Consider the following 11,393-nt stretch of genomic DNA (forward strand, 5'->3'; position numbering starts at 1 on the left):
TTTTATAATCAATATACTCGTAAACTTAACATAACTTCAATAATAGACAAAAAAAATAAATAAATAAAAATAAAAAACAAAAAAAAGATAACAAAAGATAAAAATCCTTCGAAATGAAACGACCTTTTATGGTTTGGTTCGGTTTTATATCAATTTGTTGCTCAAAAGTTGCCAAGGAAGGCAAAAGTTGCCCTAGGTTGCTGGTACTACAAAAAGTTGCTCAAAACGCTAAAAGTTGCTCAAAAGTTGCCGAGCACAATCTATTTATGCCTAGTGGGGAATGGGCGGGAACCAGGAAGTAAAGGTGGCGGGAACTCTACCTTACGTGAAGCAGCCCAGGGGGGCCCGGGGCCAGCTAAAATTCAGGCCAACCCAAGGCCTGTAGGGCTGAGAGAAACCATTTTCGAGAGCAGACCCCAACATATTATTGTCTGATCTGGATGATCGGGGCCCCGCTCACTCGAAAGTCTGGATCCTTCCAAGGTAGCAGTAACAAGGGGAAACTGAGAAAATGTTAGTAACATCGCGTTATGTTTCGCAATAGAAATCTCACAAAGAAGCGGGGACATCTAAGTAGGGGGTGGGAAGCGCGTGCAAATGGTACGGGAAACAAAAGGGTCAGACTCCCACCCCACACCCCCCTTTTTTCTTCTCTTTCGCTTGTGCTTAAGGTTTAAATCTTAAGCCCGTGTTAAAATATTTAAATTCAAAGTGGAGCACAGAAGTGGAGACGAAGGAAGTTTGTGATGTTATGCCTTGCTAGGTCTGATTGCTTGCTGTCTAGCCTGGTAGTCAGCATAAATCCTTGATCAAACGTTTATCACCACACATTGGGCTCAGATAAGTAAGCGCTACAACCTCCCCCCACCCACCCCCATACCCCTTTGGGTGGCAGTACGACCCCTCCCACATAACAGTGTACTTACCACTTTCGAAATCAAATCAATAGTCAACAAGAGATCTTCGAAATTGAATCTTTCAAGAGTTCTCTTACATTAAAACAAAAGCGAAATACATTTCAAAAACAGACTACACTGTATGTTGACCTATGTTAGTCATTAACATAAAAGATTCACTCCACACTCCATTGTCTCAATTGCCTTTGTTGTAGTTACTGACCCCACTATAAGTAAGTTATATTTGCATATAGTTTTGATTTGTTCCGCGCAGGTGAGTTTCCTTGTCACTAAGATCTGAGATTCTACAAGTCTATAAGTCTAATTATCGGCTACTTTCCGCCGGCTTTCCTTGTCAAAGAAATTATCCAGCAAACATTTTGAAGGCATTTTAAAGCAAACATGCATATGCGTACCCTTTGATTGATGACGTCACACTCTGCAACAGTGAAGCGCATTGTCAGCGACATTTCAAACAGGACGATCGACAGAAGAAGACAAGTTTATGGTGGATGCGACTGAGCTAAACCTTCCTAGTAAGTTTATCATTTCAACTGCTTATCTAAAGAGAACATTCGTGAATTACAAACACCGTTGTTTCACCTTGACCTAAAGTTGATTCAGAAGAGCGTTGATCGTGACTTAAGACTCAACAAAATCAAGACTGGTTCCAAGAAGCTAAGATTCGATTCTTAGACAACGAACCTGTATCTCGATTCTGCTGTATGCCTGCGAACGATACAAATCCGTTCACCACTGAACGTATTCAAGCCATGTACTGCTGGCCTTTGATCAATTGATTCTGTGGCTTTAATACAACTACATGTGGCTCTATATAGACTGAGACGGCAGGAATATCTCGAACATTGTTATCGCTCCCGGTGCATGCTACACTTATTATAGTGTAGCATGATCTCGTTGGCTCTGAAGACAAAATGACCTTTAGCTTCTCGACGAATCTCACACTATATGTAAAGTTGTTATCCTCTCTACAATGTTAACTTCTCTACCGTAGTAGAACCGTAGTTTGAAATTTCTTTAAAATTTGAAGTCGGATTTATAAGTAAGCCTACTTGGAAATTTCTTAAAATTTGAAGTCGGATTTCTAAGAAAGCCGGAAGCTTTTGTAATCCTTGAGGTCACTGCCATGTTATGCATTTTGAAGTCATCATTATCAGCTTTCTTTCTAATACTTTTGTAGACAGTAATATACTATCAATGTATTGCCGTCTCAATTCATCTGGCACAGAATTTTGTGGCTGAAAGTCAAAGTAGTCCAATAACTATATTTCTATTAGCATAAAGCACCGCGCGTTTGGCGTTCATGTAAATAAGGTTTTGAATGAAATGTATCTGTCACAAAAGTTTTGTAAACTTTTGTCACGTCGATTTCGTCCGTTTACTATGACTTAATTTCTATCATGTCTATCGCCCCCAATTAACTTTCACTGGGTCGTCGAAGAAAAGAAATATCTCAATTTTCTTTCTTTCTTGTCTTATCAAAAATACTGAGTGCCGTAACTGATACATTGAACTAATAAACTATTTATTCTATTTCCTTTCTTTATAGTTTAACTGTATTTTAATCCAACCTCGGCAAGAGAGATCAACGTATTATTTTACAATTCCATTTTTTGTTTTATAAGCGTCCGGCAGCAAAAATTTCCCCAAAAGAAGTTTTTTTATTATTATTTCGAGGACTGAAGTGTTCGCAGCATTCGATCGTTTACAAAAGCACTCAGTCTGAGAATATAAACGAGGTCAAAATGTCACAAAGCTTACGCTTTGTGTCGCTTTGTGTACGCATTTTAGGTAGCTCAAAATACCGTCATTTTCCATCCAAATAAAGTTTTCTAATATTTTCTCAGTAGCTTTTAATTTTGCCTTGAAAGCATTTAATAGGGATGATACAAGTTTTAGTTGTTAACTATAAATCGCGAGCAAGTTCAAGCTGACAAACCAAATTACCTGGCTTCTTTTGCAGTTTGTCTCTGTTTTTTCGTCAACCTGCTCATAGTTGTGTGGTCTTGAGTGAGTTTCGAAAAGTTTCGGAAATCTTCGAGTCATAATCCTCTGTCAAATGACCCGGCGTAACTATTCGAACCAAATCGAATGTGCGAATTAATCGAACTCGATCGAACTTAATCGAACCCAATCACGCGATTGGGTTCGACTGAGTTCGGTAATCGAACACAATCGAACTCTCACAAAAACAGTAAGCAATCGAACTTTCGATTGCGTTCGATTGGGCTCGATAAGTTCGATAAGGTTCAACAGCGTTCAAATATTGTCTAGATAGTGATTGCAAAAAAACGACGGTCGACTGTGAACTCACGGCGAATGACCAAGAAGCCGGAAATCACCTTAGTTGAGAAAATCGATGTTTTTGTATTCTATAAGTCGATTCAATTGCAAGCCTCCATTCCTTCGGCACCAAAACTATTTGCTTTACCATCTTACCACACAGGCTACTTTTAGTAATAGATTTCTTTCTTTTTTCAGGTTAGAGTGGTATTTAGTGATTCAGGAAAGAAAAATTCAACGAAACTCCAATAAGAAAGACCCTCGCCATGAGTGAAGAACCTGAGGTAAATAAAACAGTTGCATTGCATTCAACATACCGGCCAAGCTCGTTCTCAGGGTATTCTCGATGTTCAAGTCCAAGATGTTTCTCTTAGACCTAGCTAGATATTCTTGAAAAACTTTAATTGCCACAAACAATTTTAATTCAGTTTTAACAAGTATAATGCCTACGATAGTGCTTCCTTTTTGCAACACAATGAGTTGTGACGTATAGCCACTCATCAGTCACGGTCCAACTGGGAATGCCAGTAAGGAAACCAGTGGCGAATCTTGGGACCACCCCCACCCTCCTCGACCTCCTAATGCCTAAACAAATAAGGTTCAATAAGACCAAAAGTATATTTTCACCCCTCTAATTTCTGTATTTGGGCCACCAAAACCACCCACACCCTTCCCTTCCCCCATTATCGATCAAGAAAGTGTCTGTCCTTACTTCGTCCCCCTCCCCCAGCCTTTTGAGCACCTTTGGAGCCGTCAAGAAGAGGACATTCACTCAGGCTTTAACTGGCTGAGGGCCAAAGATACTGTACTCCTTTTCATTGTCTTATAACACGCATCCAAATAAAACATGAAGCATGCACGGTTGAACAACCAATTGTTAACCGATTATAGCAGCTATTTCTCTTTTCTTTTCTGTAAATTCCAAACAACAAATAAACTCTTTTTTTCCTTTTAAACAGACGTTAAAGATTTCTCCTTTGGCGGACGAATGGTGGTCATCAAAGGGTGGCATATCTACTCTAAACAGGGAACTGTGCAAAGGGCTGGCTCAGCAGCCTAATGTGTCAGTGACCCTTATAGTACCAGAGCACGATCAAAAGGAGAAGCAAGCAGCTCTAGAACATAACGTACATCTTGCTGCTGCAGACGAGATGCCTGGAATTGACCCCATCATGTCGCTGAGCTTCCCGCCTGGCGATCTCGATATTAACGTTGTCATAGGCCACGGCCAGAAGCTAGGTCCGCCAGCAAACATGATAGCAAAAAAACGGGGATGCAAACGGGTTCACATTGTACATACAGCCAGTGAACACCTCGCAATGTTTAAAAAAAGCGAGGAAGCAATACCGAAAGGCGAACGCAAGCACCAGCTTGAAGTAGACTTGTGCCAAAATGCTGATGTCGTTGTAGGCATTGGACCAAAACTCTCTGATGATATTAAAGTCGCCCTCCGTCCGTACAGTAAAGATCAAGCCGTGTTCAACCTTACACCAGGTATTTTCAGCGAGTTTAGTGAGCTACCACAAGCCAGCGAGGAAAGAGATACATTCCATACGTTAGTATTTGGTCGTGGCGACTATGAAGATTTTGAGCTGAAGGGGTACGACATTGCTGCTCGAGCCGTAGCAACTTTAAACGACAAGAGTTTCAAACTTCTTTTCGTCGGCGCGCCAAAAGGAAAAGAAGAAGAAGTGAAAGACAGCTTACTCAAATGTGGCATTGACCGGGCTCAGCTACTTGTACGCGGCTTTAAAGAAAGCCGCGAGACGTTGGCCCGTTTGTTCTGTGAGGCAGATCTTGCCATTATGCCATCACGAACGGAAGGGTTTGGCCTCTCCGCCCTTGAAGCTCTTTCAGCTGGCCTTCCGATTCTTGTGAGTGATAACTCGGGATTTGGAAAAGCTCTAGGGGAGATCCCGTTTGGATCATGCTACGTGGTGGAATCGGACGATCCCGAGGAATGGGGTAAAGCTATCAAGCGTGTCAGAAAGAAACCAAGGCCGGTACGACTGGAAGAAGCTCGCGAGCTGCGGTCATACTATCATCGAAAGTTTAAGTGGCAAGAGCAATGTGCAGCTCTAGTAGAGAAAATACGCCATCTCACGTAAACTATCAACTGAGCTTCATGTGATTGCTTAAGGATTATCTAGTTATACGACATTATTGACTCACTCTTACATCTGTTTGTCGATGATGTCACATTGGTCTTAGTTTCGACGCATTTTATGCAGACACAACAGTGATTGTTGCCAAAACCTACAGAGTTGTAGTTAGTTTTTTCGGTTGGAAGCTTTATAATATTTGATTAGTTTTACTCCAATAGCTGAATGCAAAGACGCCAGCCTTTTTAATTATTTTGCTTATTTGCAAAGAATACACCAATCAAAGCCAGGGGCCAATTATTGCATTCGCTCCTGTCACAGATTAGACCATGGACCGCAAGTGTGCTTCTGTAGCTACATACATGTTGTTACAGGCTTGAGAACAAAGCGTTTACTGATCAGAGAAAGAAGACTTGTTGTCTGTGTGTTACGTTTTCAGGCAAACGTGAACTAAATCTGTTGCATGCCAGGGTGGATTACTTTAAATTTGCTACCCAGCCATACAAATGCCTGGTAAAATGGACGTTTTCTAACAGTTATTGGCCGTTTTTATACTTGAGACGAGTTACCCGTTTAGACGAGCTTCGGCAAAAATTTTGTTGCTAGTCTGGTTATGCGTCTCTAGTATAAAGACGGGCACAAGACGAGTTACCCGTCTAGACGAGCTTCCTTACGTTATCCGTCTTTCAAGACGCATTTCGAAAAGTAGCTCGTCTAGACAGGTAACTTCGTCTTGTGCCCGTCTTTATACTAGAGACGCATAACCAGACGAGCAACAAAATTTTTGCCGAAGCTCGTCCAGACGGGTAACTCGTCTCTAGTATAAAAACGGACATTGTCAATTTAAATTTCCATGGTGTTACTCTTATATTTACTACTTTTACTGTACCAAGTTACTAAGACTTTGCCAGACAATTTTTTTTTTCGATAAATCTGCGGTAATTAATGAGGAGTTTAGACAACGCCAATGTAAACAAATATCTCTATAATATCCACCAATGCAATGATTGCCTAAAGTAGACCAGGTGATGCATCTCTCACGGACAATTGCACGCATTTATATATATGACCCCATTTTAGTGATGATGTCTTAGTGAGAGAAACACGTGCATGGCTGTTCCCGGGCTCTGCATGGACCAATGAAAATGACCGAAAACTTACCCGACAAACCGAAGATTGGAAAATGAAATAGCATGACAAGGTCAAAGTTTTAGTTGTGCCACGAGGAGGAAACAATTTATTGACAAACTGAAAAATATACAGGAAAACATTTGGGAAGATTATAATATTTAAAGTAAAGTTGAACCTCTTTGATACGGACACTAGAGATACAGGGATGAGCCTTCCTATTATGGAGGTGTCCGTATTACAGAGGTAGAGTTTACTGAACTATTCTCCCTTTCGGACCGAGTGAACTGACTCTGATAATAGTGAGGTGTCCGTATTATAGTCATTATAGAGGTGCCCGTGAGAAGAGGCTCGACTGCTACTAAATCATTTTTAATTACCTACTAGAAGATGGTTTTCCATGTTCTATAAGAAAATAATGCACGCTTGAGGTCTAGAAAAGCTGCTAGTGGATGCCCGAGCCGTCAGGCGAGGGCATTCAGCTGCTTTTCTAGACCTCAAAAGTGCATTATTTTCTTATAGGACATAGGAAAACCATCTTCTAGTGGGTTTAGAATATAGCATTAGAAAGTGCACAAAACTTACAAGACTCGCGGCCGCTCACGGCATTTACAAACGCACGCAACATCGGTATTAGTGAAAGTTTAGTTTATTATTTTCTTTGGCGGCTTCTTTATAAATAAGCCAAGATACCATTTCATTCATATTTCCTATTTATAGTCCTTTCTCCGACTACCAAAAGATTCTCACAAAGCCGACAAAACTAGTTGAAATATTTACGCATTCGAGTTTGGTAAAGCCTACTTCAATTTCATTCAGATGAAAAATTTTCATGCGTTCGTTTCGCAGCAAGTTTTTCAAATTCGCCTCTAATTTCCATTTAAAAAGAACAAAAGTGGAGTGTTCTGTCTTCAGATTGTGGCTAAAAAAAGGTTTCTTACCTCAAAGCGTTTCTAGAGTCCGGCTTGTTTTGCCAAATAATTTCCAAACAATTTCGGGCAGTTCACGGCAAAATAGTGGCGTACACAACTCCAAAGAAAAACAACAAATTTCAACGATTCTTTCTTCATCTGTCGCTTCCGTTGGCACTGTCTTACTTCCATTTAAGCAAGTAAAACGTTTCTGATAAAAACTTGCTGCTTTAAAGCATCATTTAAACAACAAAACAAGAGAATAGAGGCGAAGTCGACGAAGTCGTTCAGCGAAATTCGACAAACAATTCGCACATCCGGGGTACCGGGCTTCTATAGTTTTCAGCTATGTTCTATAAAAAATAATGCCCGCTAGAATTCCATCGCGCGTATACAGCGGCTATATTCTAAATTTCATATAGTTCATGTTCGGGACAATTTTTTACCATAGCCGGTCTCCTGTCGTATATACGGAGCACGTCAAGCAACTTCCCTGGCAAAGTGACTTTTCCATATGGAAATGTCTGTTATTAGCATAACCCAGCTGCCGTCTATTGTAAATCGCGCAATCTGATTGGCTACATAGGTGCCTTCTATCGATCGTTAGCATAACCACACTGACCTACTATTGGTAATCGCGCAATGTGATTGGCTAAACAGGTGCCTACTATCGATCCGTAGAAGGCTCTCGGAGCGCGCGCTTAGTCTTCGCTGAATTTTATCAATCAAAACCTTCAATAAATCAACTCTAGCTATATCTTGTGTTTAATAGATCGGTCAGTGAGTTGCTAACACAATTAGACGGCTCGCTCTCGGTTTCTACCGGCTTTTGATAGTGACCGGGCTTCGCCCCTCGCCAACTATCAGCCAAGAACCTCGAGCCACCGTTAATTGTTATTAGACGGCTTTGGTGCGCGCGCAGTTGCGGATTTATCAACAAAACATTCAAAAAAATCAACTCTAGCTATATTTTGAGTGCACAAACATAGTCCTTGCATTAGTAATTGGACGTCTAGATTACTGTAACAGTCTGCTGTACGATTTACCAGCCAGTTACATTAACATGTTGCAACGGGTACAAAACGCTGCCGCAAGACTAATCTCGAATACCCCGCGTTTCGGCCATTTCTCCGGTTATGAAAGACTGCATGGCTACCTGTTATACCGTATAATTTAAATATTTTCCTTCAAGGCTATTCAGGTAGTGTCCCCACATATAATCAGTTATAAGACTCAAGCCAAAGTCAATTATATGCTTCGTTCAAATACAAAGCACTTTCTGCTCGATCAGCCACGCAAAATGAAGAAGACAACAGGAGACAGGGCCTCCTTGCCGCTGCACCAACTTTGTGGAACGCCCTCCCAGATGATCTGAGAGCTTTGGACAATTTAAAAAGTTTTAAGTCACAGCTTAAAACTCATTTTTTTAAATTAGCATATAATTTGTGTTCGTAGTGTTTTTAACATAGATTTTATATAAGATAGACAGGGGCGAAATGTGTATTGGGGGCTTTAATCTTTTTTATTTAAGTTTTTAAGCGATTTCAATTACATGGTTTTTTATAGGTATATATATATATATATATATGAATAATTTTTATAAGTACATTATTGTTGTAATACTAGATAACTATTTCACGGTAAAGCGCATTACATCATATATGCATGGATTTTGCGCTATAGAAATAATAAAGTTATGTTATGTTGTGTTTAATAGATCGGTAGCTGGGTTATGCTAAAACATTAGGCGGCTCGTTCTCGGTTTTTACCTGCTTTTGATACCAGCCGGTAGAAACCTCGAGCTTGTCATCTAATTGTTAATTATAAATTTTAAAATGTTCCGCTTATAAACCACAGCGCGCATGACTCAGTCCTAACAAGTACAACCAACTATCTTTCGGCAGATCACCACATACGCATTCCGAAAGTCGCGTATCCTCCAACTATAAATAAGTAGGTTCATGGCCGAGTTTGACAAAGCCAGAGTTCTAATCCACAGGAATGCAGGACCATGCAGCTTTACAAGAGAATGCCCTGTAGCGAAAAATGAAATAATCAGCGGGAACCAACAAGCGCTGAAGATGCCGATTACAATCGCCAGGGTGAACGAAACACGACATTCAACTTGGAAATTAACAGGAGCTGAACGTCTTGCTGTTAAATGCTTTTTCGCCAGTCTTTCCTTGATTAGAAAAATTACGATCAACAAGTAAGACACGGCAATAGTGGCATAGCTAGCAACAAACATTACAAGGGCGAAAAAGGTTGTTTCTTCCAAGAAGGGCACGCGAAGGCTAACGATGGCAACTGCTAGAAACCATACGGTTACTAGTATAGTTTTCAAGCCATACTTTTTCATGATGCTGCCATAACGCAGAGGAAAAATTACAGCAAGGAAACGATCAATGCTGATCCCCGCAAGGTGCAAAATTGACGAGGAGCACGACAGATGACCGGCAATGGAGTAGGCAAGTTCCAGGTGGTTTGGACAGTCATGAGTGAGCGCTATCTTGCAGACCATAGCTACAAGTAGAGGAGCGCACACCATAGTTACGATCAAATCAGCAATCGCCAAACTGACGAGAATGAAGTTTGAACATCGGCGAAGACGAGAGTTGGTAGCAACTGCCACGCATACCAGAATATTTCCGAACGTCCCCAAGACGGCTGTGAGAGAATTTGTGGTCATCAGCGCAATGGCATGAACCAACGGAAGGTAGCAATCGCTTGCAGAGGAGTTCGTAAGGTTCTTGCTGTTTTCCAAAGGGTTAACCATTGTTGATACTTTAAGACAGTGTAAATCTGTTTAAAAGGTAAAATGTTCACGGCTCTCAATTTTCTCAGACCGTGTAGCGGGTGAAAAATTAAGCAACAAAACAAAGAAGCCGAGTTCTGTTGAAGGGCACATGAAACTACAAGTGAAAATATCTGTACAGGAAGATTATTCTTTATAAATGAAAGGTAATTTACTACCAACTGATCAGGTAACAAGCATGTGATCTTGTCATATCTATTAACGGATTAGTTGTTTTTCTTATCATCTGGCTGTACTATACTTTGAAGTAATCGTGTGCTGCCTAAAACTACGGAATGAAATATCCATTACTGTTTGCAATAGTTTCGATTTACCGGTATGAAGATACAGAGGGGGGGGGGGGAAGGAAAAACGAAATCTCTCATCGTCGTTCCCAAATTGAAGAAGTACTTCCGTGAAGATAAACAAAGAAGGAGGATGGTAAATTTTAAGCTCGATAGCGAAATGGGAAAAAGGTAATGTTCATCGTTTTACGAACGTAGGACAAAGAAAAAGGTCTATAAGTCTCCGACGGGAATCGAACCCATGACATCTGATCCCAAACACCGACCTCCGCTTTATCGGCTGAGGTACGGAAAGACTCATATGGTGAGCAAAGCCATTTACTAGGTTCATATGTGACACGCGTCCTGCACACCGCTAGGATCTTACTTGCGTGAAATTTGTAAAACATTTTGCAATGAATTTTTGGGTGGAATTTTACGAATTGCCTAACCATCGGCCAATATTTAGTAAATAAACCCCTTTAGGCGGCTGGTATTTGGAGGATATGCCCGAGGCGAAAGATTGTCGAAAAATGAAAGTGGCCGAGAAGCGAAGCTCGAGGGTGTGAAATTGTGAGGACAATCTTTCAGCCAAGGGCTATCCTTATATACCAGCCAGCCAGAAAGGGGTTTTTTATTTTATAACCCTCCGATTATTTCGGCAACGTGCTTTATCGCCAGTAAATTTATAGGAAAAAACCTACGTAATAAACCCGGCGTAATTACGGTTGAAAAAATGTAAGTTGATTGTTTACGTGATTTTTTAACTCCGTGATTTCATTGAAAGTTAAAATTGAATAAGGTGACTCATCGTGTTTTGTGCTTGCCTACAATATAGGGCGACGGATATCAAACGGACGGGGTATATTCGCTGATACCCGACGTCCGATTTTGTACCACGTGATGCGTTTTGTCCAATGAGCGCGCGCAAAAATTAATGTGTGGGTTATAATTTACAGTAGTTTCTTTTCGCC

At 40.7% G+C, this 11,393-nt stretch overlaps 2 protein-coding genes across 2 annotated transcripts; one reads left to right on the forward strand and one right to left on the reverse strand.

The window, feature by feature from the left end:
* Nucleotides 1-1,305: 1,305 nt before the first annotated feature.
* LOC144638575 (D-inositol 3-phosphate glycosyltransferase-like) lies at nt 1,306-5,838 on the forward strand. The gene is made up of 3 exons (XM_078497766.1): nt 1,306-1,432; nt 3,399-3,484; nt 4,160-5,838. Exons 2-3 carry the CDS (start codon nt 3,467-3,469, stop codon nt 5,306-5,308), a joined length of 1,167 nt encoding a protein of 388 aa, XP_078353892.1. The 5' UTR covers nt 1,306-1,432; nt 3,399-3,466; the 3' UTR covers nt 5,309-5,838.
* Nucleotides 5,839-9,167: 3,329 nt separating this feature from the next.
* LOC144639406 (adenosine receptor A2a-like) lies at nt 9,168-10,268 on the reverse strand. The gene has a single exon (XM_078498726.1). It carries the CDS (start codon nt 10,115-10,117, stop codon nt 9,215-9,217), a length of 903 nt encoding a protein of 300 aa, XP_078354852.1. The 5' UTR covers nt 10,118-10,268; the 3' UTR covers nt 9,168-9,214.
* Nucleotides 10,269-11,393: the final 1,125 nt, after the last annotated feature.

Source organism: Oculina patagonica, chromosome 14 (genome assembly GCF_052425735.1).
Source record: "Oculina patagonica isolate OP01 chromosome 14, crgOcupat, whole genome shotgun sequence".
Lineage (NCBI taxonomy): Eukaryota > Metazoa > Cnidaria > Anthozoa > Scleractinia > Oculinidae > Oculina > Oculina patagonica.

Bases quoted from the DNA above. Each gene is read 5' to 3' on its own strand.
- LOC144639406 (XM_078498726.1), bottom strand. From the start codon at position 10,117: ATGGTTAACCCTTTGGAAAACAGCAAGAACCTTACGAACTCCTCTGCA.